The 22,116-nt window shown below is 47.1% G+C and overlaps 1 protein-coding gene across 5 annotated transcripts in view; it reads left to right on the top strand.

Annotated features, from left to right (window-relative positions):
• AP2B1 (adaptor related protein complex 2 subunit beta 1) overlaps positions 1 to 22,116 on the top strand; it is a 79,827-nt gene that overhangs the window by 33,234 nt on the left and 24,477 nt on the right. For 4 of the 5 annotated variants that reach the window (XM_064729538.1, XM_064729539.1, XM_064729540.1 and 1 more), the window contains exons 10-16: positions 965 to 1,080; positions 2,486 to 2,651; positions 3,070 to 3,168; positions 5,931 to 6,190; positions 10,613 to 10,805; positions 19,985 to 20,026; positions 21,719 to 21,862. In XM_064729538.1, coding sequence (XP_064585608.1) covers positions 965 to 1,080; positions 2,486 to 2,651; positions 3,070 to 3,168; positions 5,931 to 6,190; positions 10,613 to 10,805; positions 19,985 to 20,026; positions 21,719 to 21,862 — 1,020 coding nt within the window. The remainder of the gene's footprint in view (positions 1 to 964; positions 1,081 to 2,485; positions 2,652 to 3,069; positions 3,169 to 5,930; positions 6,191 to 10,612; positions 10,806 to 19,984; positions 20,027 to 21,718; positions 21,863 to 22,116) is intronic. The other variant, XM_064729542.1, reaches the window with a different exon arrangement.

Here is a 22,116-nt window from a genome sequence, read left to right as displayed (position 1 = left end):
ATTCTCAAAGAGCTGATTGCTGTGACTAAAATGCCATTTCACTCCTCCTCCTCCTGCCCAGCCTTTAAGTGCTCTGTAAGTTGAGGGAGCTGTTAACTCACTGGAATTGAAAAATCCACCTACATTGCTGTTGTTTGTGCCCCACAGTGTTTGTCTCCAGCCTGAATCCTTTATGAGTGTTCTGAAGGCAGTGTTGGGAGCAGTCTGCTTCTCACATTAATCACCAGCTGTGTAATGAGGCTTCATGTGTGCTCTGCTAATAACCAAATCACTGCCCTTATTTGAGGCTCTGCTGCTGGAGTTGGTTGCTCCTGTGATGTCCTGTCTCACTGTGCTGTTTGGGAATAGACCTCCCTGAATTATCTGCCTCTATCTCCACTCCTGGTTCCTGGAGCATGGCAGTGTCCAGGCCTTGTTATCTTGCAGTGCCTGTGAATTGAGCTAATTAATTGAAAGCTGCATTAGGAGCAGCTGAATTTCTATTTTTAGCTGTGCATTTTACACGTTGTTAGTGACCTCACCCCAAAAATACTGAACCTGTTGCTGCTGGTTTTGACAGCACTGTTTTCTCTGCCTTCTGGCTTTGCTAGAAACTTTCTTGCAGTCCCTGTCAGAACTTTCCTAGCTCTGATTGCCTGGCATGGGAATCAGAGAGCTCATTCAGTGGCCTGTACCAGCCCCAGGGTGGTACAAAGAGCAGTGTAGGTGATGTTCCCAAGCTCTCTTGTGTGGTGACCCAACTTTCTGCTGGCATAATTACTTCTCTTGCTTTCTAGAGGAGCAGGAGCCAGCTGGTGCCCCCACTGTAACAACCTTTTGTTTCCCTGTAGTTCATTTCTGGGCAGAGTTTGCAGCTCTTGTCCTCTGTGCTTTTCCTTATACACACACCACATTCCTCAGTGAGTGCTGTGGGAGCTGGAGTGTTTCTTCAGCTATTTAAATTGTGTTTTTCTGCTGTCTCCAGCAATCTGCAGAGCGCTGTGTGAGCACCCTGCTGGACCTCATCCAGACCAAGGTGAACTACGTGGTGCAGGAGGCCATCGTGGTCATCAGGGACATCTTCCGCAAGTACCCCAACAAGTAGGTGGAAACTTCAGGGTTTTTTGGAAACACTTGGCTGCCCTCATCAGAATAGAGCAGCTCTCAGCTCAGCAGGGCTCTGAAGCAAAGGTGGAAGCAGTGATCCCACTGCTGGTTTGGTAGGAGGCTCGAGGTGAGGTGTCAGCCTGGCTTGTTGTTAGTTTGAATTGAAAAGTTTTCCTTCCCCACCACTCCATATTGAAGGCTGGATCAAAAGCCAGTAAAGCTCTTGCAGGGAATGGCAGAAGGAAAATTTGGCCAGGTTTACAGCATCAGGGTGTCCTGGTTTTAATCTCCTCTAGAAATCCATGAAGTGTACAAATGTCCTTGTCACAGTGGTCACAAGGGTTGCAGGATGAAGAGAGAGATGAGAATGTTGACCTCTTGTTCAGAAGGCTTGATTTATTATTTTATGATATATATTACATTATAACTATACTAAAAAGAATAGAAAGAAAAGTTCTCAGAAAGCTAGCTAAGCTAAGAATAGAAAAAGAATAACAAAGGTCTGTGTCTCAGCAGAGAGTGAGACCCAGCTCTGCCCTGAGTGGTCAGTAAATTCAAACATCCACCTGAGACCAATCACGGATCCACTTGATGCATTCCACAGCGGCAGATAATCATTGTTTACATTTTGTTGCTGAGGCCACAGCTTCTCAGAAAAGGAAAAAATCCTAAAGAAAAGATTTTAATGAAAAGATGTCTGTGACATGTCCTCACAGGGCTGTCAAAGTTCATGGCTGCCATGGTCCCAGACCAGTCAGGTTGTGCTGAACTTCTGGCTTTTCCCACCAAGTGTTCCCTCTGGCTTGGGCAGAACTCAGCTTCTCTTGGTTCTGCAGAGAGATTTTGTCTCCTCAGCCACAGAACTGCAGCAATGCTTTTTCAGCAGAGACTTCATGATCACCTAAAAAATTATATGGGACATCTGCAGGTTTCCCTGACAATTTCTGCTGTCAGCCTCCAAAATTCCCTGCTTGTGGGGATACCCAGATATGGGAATAGGGGAAGCTAAATTAGTGTGGGATATTGTCTGGTTTACAATAAAGCCTTGGGGGGATGCAATATCCAGTTTAGAGCTGCCAGGCTGGAGCCTCCAGCAAGGCTGCAGGATCTGATTCAGACTCATGGTTTGAACTGTTGGATCAAATATTCCCATTAGCAAACAGAACAGAAGGCAGCTTTATCTTGAACTCCACATCTGGGTGGTCTTGCTGATGGATTAAACTGCAGAGATCCTGTGAGATCTTTGGAGGGAAAAAAAAAGATGAATGAAAATGCTGCTTGTTGTGTAGAAACACAAGACATGACTTCAGTTCAGAATTCTCTGCAGAATGATGTGGGCAGAAATGGAGTGAAACAAGTCCAGTTCACCCAGTAATGCATCTGTACTGTGACAAACCAGGTATGAGAGCATCATTGCCACTCTGTGTGAGAACCTGGATTCCCTGGATGAGCCAGATGCCAGAGCTGCCATGATCTGGATTGTGGGTGAATATGCTGAAAGAATTGACAATGCAGATGAGCTGCTGGAGAGTTTCCTGGAGGGTTTCCATGATGAAAGCACTCAGGTAAAGTTGCAATGTGCATTTTATCTGCAGTGTGTTTATGGGATGGACAGTAAATGTTATTGCAGTGGGCAGACAATACCTGTCAATAAAAGCTTCAATACTGGACTAAAATAAAACTCCTGGGAATCTGCAGTTTTGCTTTGTTGTCCATGTCTCCAAAAATTCCCATCTTGGAAGCACAAGAGGGGGTTCCAGAGGTTGCATTTTTCTTGGGGGGATGGCTGTGCTGGGGATATTACACAAACCTCAGCCTGCTGCTCAGGGACTTCTCTGTGAAAGTATTTTGCAACAGGCAAGGGTTTGAATCTCATTATACTGGGTTTCACTGGCATAGAGCAGTGTCATGCTGTGAGTAAACTGAAGCCATGTTTAATATCAGTAAAGGAATTTCTAATCTCTCCTGTGCCCTTTCTCTTAGGTGCAGCTCACTCTGCTGACTGCAATAGTGAAGCTGTTCTTGAAAAAGCCTTCTGAGACACAGGAGCTGGTCCAGCAGGTGCTCAGCCTGGCCACACAGGTAAGCCAAGGTACCCAGGGCCCTGCAGACACTCTGCTGGCCGGCTGTGTGATGTCTCCCAGCTGCCAGGCCAGGCAGCTTTGCAAGAAATCCCCCCAAGAAATATTCAACCTCTAGATCAGATTCAAGGGTGTTCCCTTCTCTCCCCAAAGAGACTCTATTTAAAAGCTGCTCTGTGCCTGTTCCCATCTGCAATCTGCTTTCTTCTCCTTAGCTCTTGCTTTATCTGAATTCCTTCCCCATTCACTCACTAAATGGAAAGTTAGGGACAGTGTAGAATTATCAAGAAACTAAAATTCTTTCTCCTTGAAGGTGGCTTGCAGTGGAACATCTGGAGCTATAACAGAGGCAGACAGCCTGGCAAAGACTTTGTTCTGGGAACAGCAAACTTTAAGCAGTGCTATGAAAAAGAAAGAACTGAATTTTGGGGTTTTTGCCTTTGTACTTGGATGCTGTCAGCCAATGTGGCAGCTTTGCTGGAGGCTGTAGCAGTGGGTTAAGATCATGGATTCATTATGCATGAGATGCTGAGTTATGAGCTCAGATCACTGCAGGCAAGGCTGGGCTTGAGCTGGCAGACACAACTGCTGTAGTTCCAGAGGACAGAGGTGATGTCCTGGTGCCAGGGGTGGGTAAGAGCTCAGCTGATCTTCCTGCACTCCTTGGCTGCAATGATTGGGATAAAGTGCCCAAAAAAACCAGCTCCTCTCCAGACCTGCTGTGTCAAGTGATAAAAATAGTCTGCCAGCTGAATGGGCTGTGATTGTTTCTGAGCAGAAAACCTGGAGTCAATCATCAGCTGCCCTTTTTGATCCTCTTTGCTGCAAGAAATCATTGCTGTGGATTTGCTGCACTTAAAACTTTTATTCATTCCTTTGGGGAGTTGCATTGGTCAGCAGCAACAAACCCATGACCTGATTTTCTTGCTTCAAAACCTGCTGTTAGGCAGGATCTGAGCTGCTCTTCAGAGAGGAGTGGGCCAAGGGCATGCTGTATCATTTTCCTGAGCCAACAGAAGAAAGGTACTAAGTGCAAAAACCCACTGTGCTGACTCACAAAACATTTAATGGCACCCTCAGAATGTAACAGGCGTCTGGGTTTGTTTCTCTGTTTGTCACCAATGTTGATTCAGTCTGGCTTTTTGTATTTTATATGAATAATAAGTCAATGTAGGATAACTGGCTGTAAAACATTGAAAAACCTTGTGCTTCAAGGTCTGATTTCTAGGTAGAAATAGTGTTTTTCACTTGAGTGGGAGAGTAATTACATGTGTGTTTCTTTCCCCAGCTTAGGTATTGTTGCACTTTGAGTGTCTCAGGGCTTGTCTGCACAGCAGACTGCAGGTGTGACTGTAGCAGGAGCCAGCTCTGGTAAAAATAGCAGTGGAGCAGCTGGGGCTGGCAGAAACACAGGAATTGAGGTCTCAGACCTCTGCATCCCCATTGCTGATGCATGGGTGGGGAGCTGAGCTAGCCTGGGTTCATTGTGTTGCTCCACAGGTGTGCATGCAAACCCTGGAGAGAGGAGAATTTTGAGAGATTTGAGCCTCTTTTTGCAGTAGGTTTACCAGTTTCCAATGTGTTTTTTTTGGCTGTGAGAAGAAACAGTCAGCCTTGACTCTGTAGGTGCCTGCAAGTAGGAGAGTGTAGCCTTTCATGTGTGCCCTTGCAGAAACCCTGCCTGATCCTGAGTGCACAGTCTGGGAGGGATTGTTAAAGTGTAAAGAGTCCACAATTCTACCATCAAACACAACCAGCTCTGCAGAGATAATGTGTGAGACAACAGAGAGATTAATTTAGGTCCTTACAAGCAAAATGAGCTGAGCTCAATCTCATTCCAAGAAGAGGTTTGAGAATGTCTTGAGGCAGATGGCAGATGCAGATTCTAGCAGGGCAGCAATGAGAGCACAGAAGAGAAAAAGAAATGCCAAGGAAAGACTAGTGAGGTGTACAATATTTTGCTGGAATTTTATCAGGGGAAAAAACCTCTGAAGATTAAAAACCTGAGCTCTTGTTTCCATGAACAGTTCACTACAACATAAAACCACAGCACCTCCCTCTCTCTAGAACATGATCAGCAAACCATCCCCACTCACTTTGCTGCTCTGGGCAGAGCTGCTCAAAGAGGAGAGAAATAATTAGCACTTCATGCAGAGGCAAAAGTATCTGCAATAAAACAAGGGTATTATTGACAGCTGGAGAACTGATGAAGTACCCTAAGTGTGCATCATTAGCATCTCTCCATACTTCATTAGATAACTAAAAGGCAGGATAAATTAAGATCTCTTTTGCTATAAAGAATATGGCTTATTAAGATGTGGTTCTGCAGCATCTTTTTTGTCCAGCAGTGCCTTGGGTAAGTCATATTTCCAGGAATCTTGGATCATTATGCATTGTTGAGTGTCTGCTCTTCGTGTGCACCAGTCATTGTCACTCTTTTCTGTGGATTTCTCCTAATACTTAGTGGCAGGAAAGTTTGGAAGGAGTTGGCAGCTCTGTGGTTTGGGGCAATTGTGGGGTGTAAATCCTGGAAATTTTGTGTAAATTTCTCCTCCCTGACCAGCTGAGCAGGAAGCCAGGCATCAATGCTTTGGTTCTCGTTTTTAGTTTTAAGATGTTCATCTCAACAAGCAGTTTGTAACATCATTTTGAAATTGGTGGCTGTGGCTGCTGGCTGGTTGGGGGTTTTTAATCCAGAAGAATGAAGTGATTACAGGCATGAGTTGATTTGAGACCTGTGAGTGATGCATTGCTCTGTCCCAGGATTCTGACAACCCCGACCTGCGGGATCGTGGCTACATCTACTGGCGCCTTCTTTCCACGGATCCAGTGACTGCCAAGGAAGTGGTGCTCTCAGAAAAGCCCCTGATTTCTGAGGAGACTGATCTCATTGAGCCAACCCTGCTGGATGAGCTGATCTGCCACATTGGGTCTCTGGCTTCTGTGTACCACAAGCCACCCAACGCTTTCGTGGAGGGCAGCCACGGCATCCACCGCAAGCACCTGCCCATCCACCATGGCAGGTGAGCTCTGGCAGCCTGGGGATCATGGGTTGGTGGTTTGTTTCTAGCAAACAGTCCAAAAGATGCCAAGATCTTTTAGAAGATCCTAGAGGGATTTTGTTGATAGTTTGCAGGTCATTCAAGGGGCTGTGTCATTGCAGAATGGAATCCTGTGTGAGGTGTTCACAGGAGTCTTATGTTGAGGGAAGAGATGAGGATCTGACTCCATGTTTCAGGGGGCTTGATTTATTATTTTATGATATATATTACATTAAAACCATACTAAAAGAATACAAGAAAAGAATCTCATCAGAAGGCTGGGTAAGCTAAGAATAGAAAGGAATGAGTAACAAAGGTTTGTGGCTCAGACAGAGCTGAGCTAGCTGGGCTGTGATTGGCCATTAATTAGAAACATCCAGGATGGGTCAATCAATCAATCAGGGATCCACCTGTTGCATTCCACAGCAGCAGATAACCATTGTTTACATTTTGTTGCTGAGGCCTTTCAGCTTCTCAGGAGGAAAAAATCTTAAGGAAAGGATTTTTTATAAAACTTATCTGTGACCATCCTGGCTATGGAGTGTCCAAGTTCCTGGGTTAGAAGACACAGGAAATAACAAAGTTCCTGTGTGAGGAGAAGCTGGGCTGTTTTTTGAGAAGACATTAATTATAAGTGCTGTTGACATGAATTTTGGTAGAACAGCAGAAGCTTTGGATGACTGGAGCAAGGAGGACTAGAGTGAGAGCAGGCATCTTTCAGAAGAAGGTTTTGTAGGAGCTTTGCTTCAGCAACAACTCAGCTTTATGAGCCTCTCTCCTGGAATGCAGCATCACTTTCCTGGAACAGGAATTACAGGGATCTTTCACTGCTGCAACATGAAATGGAGCAGGATTGGTAAAACTCCCTTTCTCACTTGGAGCCTGTAAAGCAAGGGAAGTGCAAAAGCCATCTAAGCCTGTTAGGGCTCAAAAACGATGAGTAGACTGACATGGTCTGTCTGACCTTTGTGAGGTGGGGGAAATGCTTTGGCTCCCTGCCTGGTGCTTCAGTGCCTCCCTGGATCACAGTTCTGGCAGCAGGTTCGTTCTGCAAGAGCAGGCAGTGCCTCAGTCCCTCAGTCCCATGGTGCTGCTGGGCCTGTTCCCATGGTCCCTCATTCAGGTGAACAGTTTGCTACTTGCACTAATGATATTAATTACAAAAATGAATGTATTTTGCAGCAAGAGGCAGGGTAGCCAGGCTTACCTCTTAATAATATTCCCAAAGTGACATTTGGAGTGCTATTTTTGCTGTTGCACTGATAAATCAGTGTGCGATGCTGCTTCTTTTCTATTTTCTGACACCACTTCTCTGCTATTCTTAGCAACTCAAGCTATTTCTGTGGTGGCTGGCTTTGGGAAGCTGAGTTGTTTTCTCCCTGCCTGAAATCAAGTCTGGCTGCACTGACCTAGAATCAGCAAGTACAAATGTACCAGTTGGGCAGGAAAAGCAGTGGCCACTTTCCTACCTCTCCTAATCAAAGATTTGTCCCAAAATGAGCTGGTTTTTGGTGTTAACAGCCTTCCTGTTCCATTTCACTACAACAAATACCATTTTAGGGGATTTAGCTCAGAGAATTCAGCTTTTTGAAGGAGCAATTTATCATCTTCTTGCATGTCGTGTCTCTGTGCTGGACTCTCATTGCTCGTGCTCAGTCTGCTGACCTTAAGCATTTTCTGATTTTGGCAAAACCATTGCTTAAAAAAACCTTAAAAAACAAACCCCCAGGCCTCAGTCAGCAGTGCAAGCTGGGGGAAGGTCTGAGGGATGCTCAGCAGAGCGTGCTGATCATGCTGATGCAGTGATAAATTTAAAAATGAGTGGGGTTAGTTAATGGCTCACCAGGCTTCTCTGGTGGGAGCTCACCTCAGGAGGCCCCAATATTGGGGTTTTCTGCATCAGTTTAAGGCAAGTTAAGGGTGCTCAGTGAAAGATAATTCCAAACAGCAAGTGAGGTGATTTTCTGCATTTCAGTGGCCATTCTGGTGGCTGATCCTTGTGTAGAGACTGATGGGAATGGGCAGATTTCCACAGTAAATATGGTTTAAGAGGGTCAAGACAGCACTGCCTTGAGTGGTGCTTCCCTGGGTATGAATCCAGGAGGAGTTTTGGTTGGCAGACCAGCCTGCATGGCATTTTCATTCATTCATTTTCCATTCAGAGCCCTGTAGGGCAGGTTTCTTGCAACTCCCAGCTGATGGGAAGACCCATTGAACAGCTCACAGATGGTGAAATGTTCCTGCCTCTCCAGCCAGCCCAAGTGTCACAGAGCTGCAGATGCATCCTGAGGGTGGGGAGCAATCTGATGGCTTGGCAGTGTTTCCTCCTGTGGTGGCTCCCACCACCCCTGCTCAGCCATAATCCAGCTGGGAAATTTGGGAAGATGTTCACAGTGCTCCTGGGAGAAGCAAATCTGATTACACTTGGGCAGGAGTCTCTATTTCCCTGTCTCACAGGTGGCTGCAGAAAAATTTTGATTGTGGTTCAGGCTGTGCATCCCTTGTGACTCCAGTTTTTGATTCTTGTTCAGGCTGTGCTTCCCTTGTGACTGCAACATCTGGGAATGGCTGGAGGCAGAACTCACAGGGCCAAATCTCCAATTCCCATGGCCAAACCCAAAACTCTAAAGAGAAAAGCTTGTATCAAGTCTTTTTGACCTTCTTAACCCACATATTCTTGCCCTTTTTAACCCACATGAATTTCTTTTCTTTCCCTTTTTAACCCACATGAATTTCTTTTCTTTCCCTTTTTAACCCACATGAATTTCTTTTCTTTCCCTTTTTAACCCACATGAATTTCTTTACTTTCTAAGAAAATGCAAAGTTGTTTATAGGAATCTCTTCAAAGAGATTCTTTACAAATGGAAGTCTGGGGTGTTGCTTTTTTCAAACAAACCAACTGAGCTTTGTCCTTTCCTCATTTCTTGTTGGGCTTTGGGGCAGCAGCAGTTACACAAGACATGGAGGGATTTCTGTGTCTCCATCAGGAGAAGGATGAGTAAGTGTTGAAGGGGTGGAGTGTGTGAGGGATGATATCCTGGGAAGGAGCAGAGTGGTTTGTGATGTGCCTCTCCCAGAGAGGCTGTTCCTGTTCCCAGCCTGGGGGTGGGAGTGGATGGATCACAGTCACCTCCTCTCCTCAGGAATGCTTCAGCGAGCACTTCAGCTCACTCAGCACTCTGAAGGCAGCAGCAGAAAGGACAGCTAATATTAGTGCTATTGGGGCTCCAAAGCTTTTAATGCAAAGAAGCTTTCAAGCCTTCCTGCTGCTGCCTGGTAACTAATTCACCCTGCACTCCTTATGCTCCATCTTTTCCTCCTGGCACTGGCATTGGGAGCAGCTTATGCTCTGTCACTGAATCTTTCCCCTCAGCAGCTGAATGAGGATAAGAGAATTTTGGCTACTCACAATCAGAAGCTGCAGTGCTTGCAGAACAGCCCCAGAGTTAAACACCTTGTCAGGACACTAATTCCCACAGCAATTGTGGGCATTTACTGCTGGCTGCAGTAACATGAGCTAAAAATCATTTTATCAGCTCCTGCTGGAAACAGGATATAAAATTTTAATTATCTAAAATATGAGCATCTCTGGATTTAGGGAATAAATACATTGTAGTGAGTTCTCCACTTATTTTTTACTTTCTCCTTGTTATCAAATTCAGTGACAAGTGGATATAAAAGATATAAAAGGTAGCCAGACTGCATATGATGATAAATTTTGGAAGCTGTATAATGAGTGTTTCTAGACTAGTAATTAGCATGCCTGCTAACTCAGAGGAAAGGAAATTATTGATAGAAGGGAGGAATCAATTTTAGATTGAGTTTTTCAATTAGGAAAGACTGATGGACCTTGCTGCTGGTCAGGAGAAGGTGATTAATCTAGATCTGAGGGAAGTGCTGGCGTTTGCACTGGTTAGAGTAAGGGCTCAAGGGTTTTATCAGTGTTAGATCTCTGAGAAAATCCGGATTATTTATTTTTCCCTGTGTTTTCATGTCACTCTCAGACCCAATGGGCTGTAAATCATTCCTGTATGTTTATTCTGAGGTAGGAAATGCTTATTTTCAGTTCTGCAGCCCATGTGGTATCCATGGCTCTCTGTTTTGGAGGGGGTCTCTGATTCTCAGGGTGGATGGGATTCACCCCTTGCAAGATTCCCTTTGCTGGGCTGAAAACCACATCCAAACCACATCCTGAAAACCAGTGCAGGGAAAATCTTTGTGCTCAAAGTGCTGAAGAGCCAAGTGCCTGGTGCAGGACAGTGGCCACAGCAGCTGCTGGCACCACCTTTTCCCTGGATTCTGCTGCTGAGCCACCTCTAGCTGTGTTTCCCCATGCTGGAACCTGACCTGCAGACCAGAGCTGACTGATATTTGTCTTCTCTGCTTCTTGTTCTCCCCCCACAGCACTGATGCTGGTGACAGCCCCGTGGGCACCACCACCACCACCAACCTGGAGCAGCCACAGGTCATCCCATCCCAGGGTGACCTCCTGGGGGACCTCCTCAACCTGGACCTGGGCCCCCCTGTGAACGTGCCCCAAGTGACCAACATGCAGATGGGTGCTGTGGACCTCCTGGGAGGAGGGCTGGACAGCTTGGTAAGCAGCACATCCTCTGTAGCTGATGGGACATAACTGGAGCTGTGCTTATCTCTGCAAAGCCTTGATCATTTGTGCTTTTAATGCTCAGTGAGCCAAACTCTCAGTGCTGAGTCCTGGAACTCCAGGAGGATTTAACCAGAGTTATTGTACCAACTTTCAGCAGGCTTTTTCCTGCTCTACAGTGAATGTTGCTGCATGCTGTAGAATCCCCATGGTCAGTGGATATATTTGTTCTGTGCTTTTTCTGTCTGTAGAAGAAAACCAGAAAGTTGCTTTAAGGATGTGAAAGTGTTTCACTGCTTTCTATTTGAATCAGGCTCCCTTTCAAGAAGCCATTTATTCCACCCAATTACCAACACTCCTGAATTTCAGTGCTGAATCTCTCAGGCTGTAACCCTGTGTCCTCCCATTTGTGTATTCTCCAGAGCACGCCCTGGTTTAACATCAGTGACATTTTAATTGCAGTGAGGTCAAGAGGGAGCTCTCTGAGCACTCCTCCCTGTGCCAGAGCTGCTCACCAGGCACCTGCCAGGGTCAGGCTGCAGTGGGAGCAATCACAACTCCCCTCTGCTCTGGGGAGGGAGCTGGGCATGATCTGCAGGGAGAAAATCACAGAGCAGGGCAGAGCTCAGAGCTGTGCTTTGAGGCAGTGAGGAGTGCTGGCTCTAAGGGTCACAGCACATGCCCAGCTCCCTGCTGGCTTCCCACAGGGGGAAGAAGCTCTCCTAGGTGTATTTGCACTATGTAAATCAAGTAAGACTGCCCCAAGGGCATAGTTGGGTGTTTCTCAGACTTGGAGTGGGTTTGTGTTGCTTGAGGTTTGGTTTGTGATGGGTTGGGCTGGGTTATCTCTGCCTGAGTCAAGCTCTGAATAACAGAGGTAGGAGGCAGCTGGATGAACCAATCCTCCAATTCAACAAATCCTTATTAGTCAAATACATATTTTTTTTAAACCACCATAAGCTTACTAAAGCAAATGTTACACATATTTCCAGCTCCAGTGCTTCATGACCTAATGAGCTGGAAACAATTTAACCCTTAATGGCCCTGGCCCTCCCAGAGGGCAGAGGTGCTGTGGGCTCTGCACTCTCTAACCACAGGTCCTTGGCTGCAGGGACACTGCTCTTAGTGAGGATTAGCACAGTGGTCAAGCTGGGAGAGCAGGCAGAGAGAGCAGTGAGCTCTGCAGCCTTTCCCTGCCCTGCCTCTCACAACCTGGCACTGGCAGATCAGGAATGAAGGCATTGCAGAAGGTGCTGCTGCCTGGGCATCACAGCATGGTTTGCACATCAATCCCTCCCTGCTGCCTTGCAGGCCTCTCACAGTAACCCTTTGTTCCTCATTAGTGTCACACAAATAAATGGACACAGCAGAAGTAAAACTTGGTTTTGGGAGAAGAGCTGTCTCCCAGCTGGCATTAATGGGCTTAATTTAGTGACCTGCTCTGGCAGTGGAGCTGTTAGTTGAAATGGTAGCAGGCTTTTACTTAATATTTTTCTCAAGCCTTAAGCACATCCATGGGGTTATGGAGTGTGATCTGACAAAATGATCCTGTCTGGATGGGGAGTAGCAGTGCCTGGGGCATGGCCAGTGCTCTCTCAGCTGAGTAGATGGGGAAGCATTAAAAAAAATCTGAATTTTGGTGTGGATTTTGAAGATGGATGCTTTCTATTGGAGGTCTGTTCTGTCAAAGCTCCAGCTTTTCCTCCCTTTGGTCAGTCTCTTTTCTCAGGTAACAAGTGACAGGATGAGAGGGAATGGCCTCTACTTGTGCCAAGGGAGGTTTAAATTGAATATTGGAAAACCTGTCTTCACCTAAAGGGTTTTCAAGCCCTGGAATGGGCACTAGGGCAGTGCTGGGATCTCTTAAAAACCATGTAGATGTGGCACTTGGGGACATGGTTCAGTGGTGGCCTTGGCAGTGCTGGTGGAATGCTGTGGAGGTCTTTTGTAACCTAAATGAGCCTAGGATAATAAGCTTAATTAGTGAGTGAATGTGAGCTGTGTGTTTGTTTGTTGCTGTGGGCATGTGTTTAACAAGTCTCAAGCTGGGTTAACCCCAACCTGGTATTACCCAAATTGCTGGGAAGTGCCCTGGGCTGCAGGGCTTGCCAAGAGGATTGGCATTTGGATCTCAGGCTGATATTAAACCACATTTGTGCCATGCCAAAATCAGTCTGAAACTGCAGATCCCACAGGCCTGATTTCTGTGGGTGGGAAGGAGGTGGGACACATCCCAGTGTGCTCCTTGGAGAAGGGCTGAGATCTTCACCTTTATCCAGGGATCAAAAACACCTGGGGGGGCACCAATACCTGAATTGTTCTGCTTTGAAATTTCCCTAAGTTTTTTTTTTTTTTAATGCATTTCTTGCCCTGCTTTGTTGGGCAGACTGGCACACACTGGGATGGTGACATTGCCCCAGTCCTGTGAGTGCCTCAGAGGCAGCTGCAGGTCTGCAAGAGGCTGCTGGCAGCATCTCAGCCACTTTGTCACAGCCACTCAGTGTCATCTGCTGGTCCCCTCTTCTGCCCCCTTGTCTCATCAGAGGGATGTTCTTGTAGTGAAAGTCCCAATGGGACTGACCCAGAATGACCAAGAGCAGCTTTAACTTAGCAAAATGCCATTCTATTTCCATTCCTTAAACTGTGGGCTTTTATTTTTCTTCCAGGCATTTAAATATAGACTGAATGGTGAAAAACTGCACAAACACCAAATTAATATTGTTCATTTGAATTGTCCTCAGCACTGCCAGATATTTATGCCCATGACTAGTGAGACTCCAGCTGCTTGCAAGGTTAATTTCTTTAGTGAGTAAATCTTATTTTATCTCCACAGTGAGTTCTGTAATTGGCATTAAATGTAACATGCATGCACAGATGCTGAGCATGTGTTAACAATTAAAAAGAGGAGAAAAAGGGCCTTTGGTACCAGAGAATTGCTTATAAGCAGAGCAGACTTGCTGTAGGATTTCTGGAGAGCTTTTTCTAGGGAACAGGTTTGCCACCATGGGCAGATCTTGTTCTTCTCTGCTCAATTTTCTTTTTCTATAAAATGGTGACTAACCCCACTTTACAAAACTGCTTGGGATCTCCAGCTCCACGGTGTAAAGTAGCCATAGCAGAGTCACTAATGGGGGAGAAATAAAACATGTGGGAGAGCAGATTGCTGGGTGCAGAGCTGCTCATCCCAAGAGCTGGAGTTTGATGCTTTTTTCCCCCTCAAGTGTCTGAATTTCATGCAGGTTACAGTCACTAACCCAACTCCTGTGCAATGGTGCAGTGCTTTGCAGGATGTCTGTCTGTGCTGACATGACATTTTTACCTTTAAACCTTTTTTGTGTGTTCATTTATTGTGCAAATCCACAGAGCCTGAGAGCTCTGTGTTGCACATTGTGCTTCCTGGGAGCAGGGCACTGTGGCCAGGAGCCAGAAAGGCTGGCTTGAAACCCCAGGGCAAAGCAGTAAATCTGCAGGAATGGACAGGCTTGGATTGTCTGTTATGTAAGGATTTTATTTAATGCTCTAGCCACTCATCTACAAGAATATTATTGATTCGAGACTGGCAGCTGGTCAGGTTGATTTATGTCCTAAACTGAAAAGCTGTTGGATAAACACTGAATATCCACAGTTTTCTGTAATACTGAGAGTGGTTTGGGCTGTCACAAGTGGGGCTGTGCCCCTCTGTGTAATCTGGATGGATTTAGGGGGGTCTGAGCCCAAGGATCTGTTCCACATTATTCAGGGCTGTGTCCCATCACTGCAGTGAGATGGGGGTGAGCTCCAGGCACCTCAGGCTCAGCAGCCTGGGAGGAAATCTCTATTCCAGCAGTCTGAAGTGCCTGCCTCATCCACAGGGCTGTGAGCAGGGGCTGTGATGTCCCTCCATCCCTGTGACTGCTTTCAAGTGGATAATTCAAAGTCTGGCCTCACTGGACAACACCCTGGAGTGTTGGGGTTGATTAGGGACTCACCAATGTTTTATAAAAAAGCCCCAAAGTGACCTTCAGTCTGCCCTGGGGTGCCACATTCCTCTCCTGGCTCTGCAAGTGATTTGCTGTGTATAATCTTAGGAAAGTTACTTCATTTTCCTTTTCCTGGCACTGCCGTGTGAGAGTGGCTGTGCCGGGTCAGCCCCAACATCCATTTCTGCAGTGGATGTGATGATCCTTCCCCAGAGTGCTCCTCCAGCCTTTGACAAGGAGCTGAGTGACTCCTTTCATCTGGGCTCTGCAGGTTTGATCAGCTAGAAAGGAATCTGCTAAGATTTCTGACAAAGGACACAAATCCATTGCTGGGGCAGGGCTGGTGTGGAAAAGGAGCTATTTTGGTGGGCCACTCATTCATATCTGATTCAAAGCTGTTGTAGCAGTCATAAGACTGCTAGAGCTTTGTGAGCAGCTTGTTTTTTACACTTTGGAGAATGAAAATGGATGGGATTCAGTTTTGGTTGCTGATGGAAATCTCTCAGCAGGACAAAGCATTAGCAGCAAGTGCAGTGGAACTGGTGACCGTGGTATTGGCAGTGTGACCTGTCCTCCAGCAGCTTTGACACAGCTGTCCCTGGTTTGGAGAGCTCTGCCATCCTGGCTTGGTGTGCCAACAGACACAAACCAGCAGCAGACAAGGCACTGAACTGCCTCTGTGTGAGCCCCAGTGTGTCTGCAGTGAGATCCCTGCAGCCCAGGCATGGTCTGTCTGCAGCTCAGGGCTCTCTCACAGGGTTAGCCTGCCCCAAGGGGCTGCCAGCAGCCCTGATCTCAGCATCTCACCCCATTCCTGTTAGATAAATGCTTTGTGTTCCTTGCTGCTCTCTTACTGAGTGCAGGCAGCACCTCGAGCTGCTGCTTGACTCCTGCCTTGTGCTGTGAGGCAGCTAGAAGGCAATTGTCCCCTGTTAAGCCATGAATTGTGGTCCAGGAAATGCACAGCTGCCCTGGAAGCCCTGATGATGCTGTGGGCACAAATCAAAGCAGTTGCTGAGCAGTGGTTGTTGAAGCTTTTGTCCCTGGCTCCACCCTCCCTGTTATTTTTTGGTGCTCCAAAAGCCTCACGTCATTTTGCAGAAAGTGATTGTAGCCCCTCAGGATCACATGAACACTTCAGCAGAGTCACTTCATTACAAGCTGCTCTTAAGATGCAAATAAACCCTCCTAATGCAGTAACTCCAGCACTGCTACACTTCATAAGTCAGCATAACTGCTTCCACAGGGCTGGGATTGCAGGGCAGAGCCTCCAACTGCAGAGCAGCTGCGGCACCGGCCGAGCCAACCTGTGCAAAGGGAAGGTGCTGATGCAGTTTGGGAAAAGGTGCTGGCACTGCTTTTACTGGTACAGCCTCTTCTTTCAACCCATGTGGCTGCTTGGGTGCTGTTATGGCAGGAGAGGTTTGCAGGGAATAAAGAGAATTCCTCTTTGAAGAACTTTTGTGCCTCAGGGGGCTGAGACTCCCTGTCCGTCCTCTGCTCATGTCCTGAAGCTGGCAGCTCTTCATCCTGAAGCAGAGGCTTTGTGCTCTCCAAGCTGCCAATTTGGGATCAGAATCAAGGGTTTGCAGTGCCATGAGCTCCCTTGGACCATCAAGAGCCAGCCCTTGTCCACCCACCTTCACAGTAAGTGGGGCTGGCAGCTGTATTAACCTGGTCCTCTCCTGTGTGGGGCTGTTGCTGACTCTCCTGTAAGGCAGATCCAGGCTGTCCTCCTGTCTGTCTGCCCATGAGACACATGGAAATGGTTAACCAGAGCTGCCAGTCCTGGGGAATTGCTTCAGCAGCACTTCATGCCTGACTAATCTCTGTTTCTTTCCTTCTGCACTCTGCCTGTCACTCCAGATGGGAGAGGACACTCCGTGGGTAATTGGTTCCTGTTCCCTCTGTCTTCCTCCTTCCCTCTTACTCACACACACGCCACTGTTACAGTCTCTTCCATCACTCTGAGTTTGGAATAAAGTTATGATTTGGGCATCCCACAGGAGGAAAACCAGACCTGCAGTTCCTGAGCAGGGAAAGCATCGGTGCCATGGGAGGGTGACAGGCAAGAAAAAGAGAGAAAAAGAGACTTTGTGCTGCTGCAATGGGAAGTGCAGCCTGGATCTGATGTGGAATTGATCAGTTCTTTATTAACTTCCCTCCTGTAACTCCTGGTGCAGTAGAAATGCTGTCACTTCTCTCTTCAGTCAGGGCAGAGCCAGCTCTGCCTGTAGGGAGCTGGAGGAGCTGCAGCTCCTTGGCTCTGTTTCTGCAGCTCTGGAGCACATCTGCAGTGCTTGGGCCCGAGCTCAGGAGCCAGGAGAGGCTCAGGCTGTGCTCTGCAGAGCCCTCCAGCCACTAAAGAGGGGCTGCAGCAGCTCCAGAGCTTCCTGCCTTGGAAAAGAGATGTTGGGTGCAATCTGAAAACACACACGGGCTTCTTTTTCTCCTTTTTATTAGAACTGAAGTCTTAACTAAAGCAATAAATCCATATTCTACTTTTCCCCCCCAAGGCCTGACATTTAGGGAAAATGGAAGACTTGTGGATAGCTGAAGGAACCCCAATATGTCATTCCCTGTCCCTTGCAGCCAACATCAGTTTAGGAGCTGCTTCGAGGTTGGGTTCCTACCCTGCAGCTCCTTCTGATGAGTGTAGTAGGAAATGCTAGAATGGTTAACATCTGGCTTGATTATGCAGAATTATTCAGTCATTTCCATAATACCCTTTGTAAAATGCTTGCTGCTTGATAAACCAGCCTTTCTGCTGCTGCAGACAACAGAAGCAGAAATCCTGTGTGCATACAATAATACCTGGCAGTGAACTGGATTCTTTCTCTTCCCCCAGACTTTGCTGCCTGTCAATATAAAGCTTGAAGTTCATCTGCATGCAAGACTATGAATAGGGATGAGGTGTAATAGTTGCATTTATTACTCCTCAGTGAGCCAGTAACAAGATGTAAATGATGTGATATATTAATCTAAACCATGGCTTGGATTAGAGAGCAGTCAATAGAACAAAACTCTGCTCTGTCAGGCTGTTTCACTGGGGGAGACTTGACAGTGTAATAAGCCTTATTTTATAAGCTCAATATTAATTGGATTTGCATCCTCTGGCTGGCTTCCTTTGGTCTCTGACTGAGCCTTCTTTTGATTTTGGAATCACTCACTTTTATCTGTTATTTCTTAAGTCAGCTAAGCAAAACTGGACCGCCCGAGCCTGGGCTGCTGTGTGGAGAGGTGGCTGTTGAAAAAGATGAGGAATCTCTCAGCTTCTACCATGGCCTCAAGTAGGGATAAACTGAGTCCCACACAGGGAAAAAAGCTCTTAAGGCCTCTTAACAAAAAGCAAATTGTGTGTGATTTGTTCTTTCCTAACACCCACTTGGAGTGGTTAATGTTGCTCCTGTGAGGGCCAGGGGAGGGAGAGGTGCCTGGGAATAGGAGAGAGATCCAGGGAAGCACAGGGATTTGTCACATTTTGCAGGTTTTATGGAGGCTAGTTATCTTCTGGTAAGTCACTGTCTTACACCTTTGCTGCTCTTCTCAGGGCAATTTATCCTTTTTATCTGTGCTCTGATGGAGAGAGGTGTGAAGCTTTATGGTGTCTCTTGACCAGCATAAAACACATTTGCTGTGTGATCTCTCAGGGAGCAGGCTGGAGGGGATCTGAGCAAAGTTAATTTCCAAGTTTTTTGTGCAGAGGGAAAAGGTCAGAGCCTTTTTGGCTCTAAGCATAGACAATCCTGGGAGGTTTTGCTTCAGCTATATGGTGCATTTGTTCAATATTCTGACACACCAGCACTTACTTGAGCAACATATCCAGAGCCTTCCTTGACCCAGATTGTCACATGCTTTTTTAAAGGCAAACTAACTCCGAACTAACTCCCCAGACCCTAATCAAATGAAAGAGTGAAGCCATCTCTGATGTTCTGGTCTGCCAGCCCAGCCTTTTCCTAATGGGGCTGGCTCTTACCTCCCCCCTGCATCATCCCCTGTGGATGTTGTCAGGTCATGTTCCTTGTCTGAATGTGACCCCAAAAAACCCCTGTTCTAGGCAAAAAATATCACCCTGGTCTTCAGAAGCAAAGCCTGGGACACAGATAAGCTGGAGATGTCTCTGCAGTGAATTAACCTCTGCAGATCTGTGCTTGTTTCCTCCTGGTTATCTGTTAAGTGCATTTTAAATGTTCACAGTGGTGATGTTGTACTTGCAAGCAGCGTTTGTAGCCAAGGCTTGGATCCTGTCCTGATCTCTGAATTCTCCTGAGCATGCAGAGTGATGTGGAGGTTTAAAAAATGGACTTTATCACTGGAAACGTGGTCTGGGTGTTTTGTAAAGGGAACTTGTGAGGGGAGAGCTTCTAGGTGGGCTGCAGAGGAGCCCCAGAGATGATTTAGTGTTTCTGGAGAGCTGTTTGGGTCACTTCAGATGTGACTGTGCAGCTTGGCAGAAATTGTTACTGAAATAGCCTGGTGCATTGTGAGATCTCTGCTGTAGATGATGAAGCTGTTTATTCCCTGTCTGAGGGAGGGGAGCATCTTCAAAGCCCCCCTCTCTGAGCTGTTGTCAGAGGCAGCCCAGATCCCATTCTCTTTCCTCCTCATTGCTGAAAGGAGCTGCTGTCTGAGGAACACAGCCAAGGTGCATTGTGTTTGCCCGTGCCTCCTGGCTGTTCCCTAGAAAACCAAAGCTTTCAGGAAGTGAGCCTTCCTGTCAGTTTTATTTTTATGCCATTTCACAGTTACCCCAGTGGGTTTTGTGGAGCTGCTTGGGTCCTGCTGGAGGGGAAAGCACCAAGGCATGAAATGTGGAGAGGGGAGGTTTTGGTGCAGACAACAGGCACAAGAAGGGATGGATTTAATTCTTATGAATCACAGTGAAGGCATGGGGTAGTTGTCCTCAAACCAAAAGCTTTCAGCAAGCAGAGCAGGCAGGACCTCTGGGAGCTCCTTGCCAGACTCCAGGCTTTGCTGAAGAGCCCAGGGCTGGAGTAAGTCAGATGTAACTTGTGCAAATGCAGGTGACTCTGCTCACATAGCAGCATTCTCTAGGTAACTCTGCTCCCACAGCAGCAAGCAGCCCCTCTGTTCCCTGTGCTTTCCCAGCACTGCATTTCCATCTGTCCTGTGCAGGAGTGACCCGTGCTGGCTGTCTGACACTTGGCTGAAATGATCTCCTCTCCCTCTCCTCTCTCTCCTTCTCTCTTTCAGCTTGGCAGTGACCTTGGCGGGGGCATTGGAGGAAGCCCGGCAGTAAGTGCCATTCCATTTTTTTCCCCAATTTCCAAAGCTGCTCAAAGCTCAGGGGTTTTTCAGTGTAAGCTCACCCATTGCGTGCTGGAAGGTGCTTTTTAAAGCCCTGAAGATGTTTGAAAATGGAGAAATGCAACTGAAACACACAAGTCCCCACCTATGTTGATTTGAGTCCAGCTGGGCTTTCCTGAGAGCAGCCAGGGCCAGAGCTGTTCACTCTCTCTGCTTAGCTCTTCTTCCTCAGAGCTTTTAGGTGGAGCAGCAGCATTAACCCTCATCCTTGTGCAACTGCTTTAGCAGCTGAAAGGCCAAGGATGCTTATCCCTACTCACAAAGGTCTGTAACTCTAACCCAGTGTCACCACAGACTTGCCTGACCTCAGTGCTTTCTCCTCCCAAACTCCATGTAGGATTTTTGGACATCAGGGTCAGTGATCTGAGTTTTCCTACTCTCTGTGGTCAGTGCTGCCATCTCCTCTGTGCCTGTGCTTTGGGGGTGTCCTCCTGCCTACAGCTCTTGCCAGGACATGGGACAAGTTTCAGCCTGCTCTTAAAGCAGCCTTGGCTTCAAGCTCATGGCAGCTTCTTCCAGAAGAGCGTGGAAAGGGAATGAAACATGGCTTGGAGATGCAGTGGGCAGGAGGGAGTGTGCTTCCAACCCACAGCCAGAAGTGGTGTCCCCTAGAAAGCTCCAATCCCTCTTCCCAGGACTCTGGATGCAGTAATTCAGTGAGGAAAGCAAACTCAGCTCTGGAGGGAGGGCTTTGCAGAGACCCTTGTTATGGCTGCAGTCGTTCTCTCTCCTCCTTTCCCTGCCAATCTGGCATTCCTTCCTTCCTTCAGCACGAGGGCAGAGGAGAGCTGGTGGCACAGAACTCCTGTACAGCCAGGCAGCCCACAGCAGGACATGGGAGATGCTTCCCCATGCTGATCATACCCACACAGCCAGGTCTCTGCCCTCCTGGGCCAGCAAAAACCCAGCAGGAATTTCTGTCCTGGTCCCTCTGCCTGTTTCTGGGCTGCTGGCAGGGAAATCCTGATCTCAAGCCCAGGAAGAGAATTTGGGTGTGTAACTTGAGTGTGACTGTCCCATCTGAAGCTGGGCACCTAAAGGTTAATATTCCAGCTTTGATGCCCTCATTTAGGTCCTGGAAGGGAATAATTGCCCTTCTTGCAGGAAGTTTTTCCTCTGGCAGACTCTGCTTCATGTAATGAGCCTTTAGGGCCTGAGTGCTGAGCGTGCAGAGCTCTGGCTTTGGGTGGGAGTACACAACATGGTCATGACTCCCTTGCTATCTCTGGATATGCAAAATCTTGCAGATTCCTGAAGACTGACGTAGCTGGGGGAAGGTTTGAAGCAATTTGCTCCTCTCCCTGGGTTTATGTAGGGTAGATCCACAAAGCATGTTGTGTTATGAGGAGATATGGAGAAGAAAGATTCCTCTACAGTGGGAATAGATAACTGGAGCTATGAAAAATGATGTGGAAGCTTGGTTGAGGTGACAGCCGAGTGTAGGGATTAGCTGCCAAGAGCTTTGGAATTCAAATGCATAATTTAGCACTATTGATAAATCAGTGGGGAAGCTGCAAATGGCTTTAAAATATTTAGGATATTGCCCGAGTTCATGGTTTATTTAATAAGCAGTGCTCACACGTGGTGTTAATGAGTGCCTGTTCTTTTTGACTCCTCCAGGTGGGCCAGACCTACATTCCTTCCTCTGTGCCAGCCACCTTTGCCCCTTCTCCCACCCCAGCAGTGGTCAGTGGCCTCAACGACCTCTTTGAGCTCTCATCTGGCATGGGGATGGCTCCTGGAGGATATGTGGCTCCCAAGTCTGTACGTAAGGAAAAACAAACCATCCCCAGTTTCCTGCCTCCCCTTGAGCTACAAATGTGACATTGCTCACTTGGCCCATTTATTGTGAGTTTCTGGTGCTAAAATTTAACTCAGTCCCATTAGGGGTGGCCTGGGCTTCTCCCAAGTAGAGTAACCACATGTTAATGTTAATTTTTAGTTACAGATTTCTGGCATTTTAGTTCCCTCATTTTACCTGTGGCAGCATTTCTCTAAAGAATGGCTCAGATAAATCC

Source organism: Zonotrichia leucophrys, chromosome 19, assembly GCF_028769735.1.
Source record: "Zonotrichia leucophrys gambelii isolate GWCS_2022_RI chromosome 19, RI_Zleu_2.0, whole genome shotgun sequence".
In the NCBI taxonomy this organism is placed as follows: domain Eukaryota; kingdom Metazoa; phylum Chordata; class Aves; order Passeriformes; family Passerellidae; genus Zonotrichia; species Zonotrichia leucophrys.
Note: the sequence above shows the minus strand (reverse complement) of the source record. Positions and strands in the feature narration are given on the sequence as shown.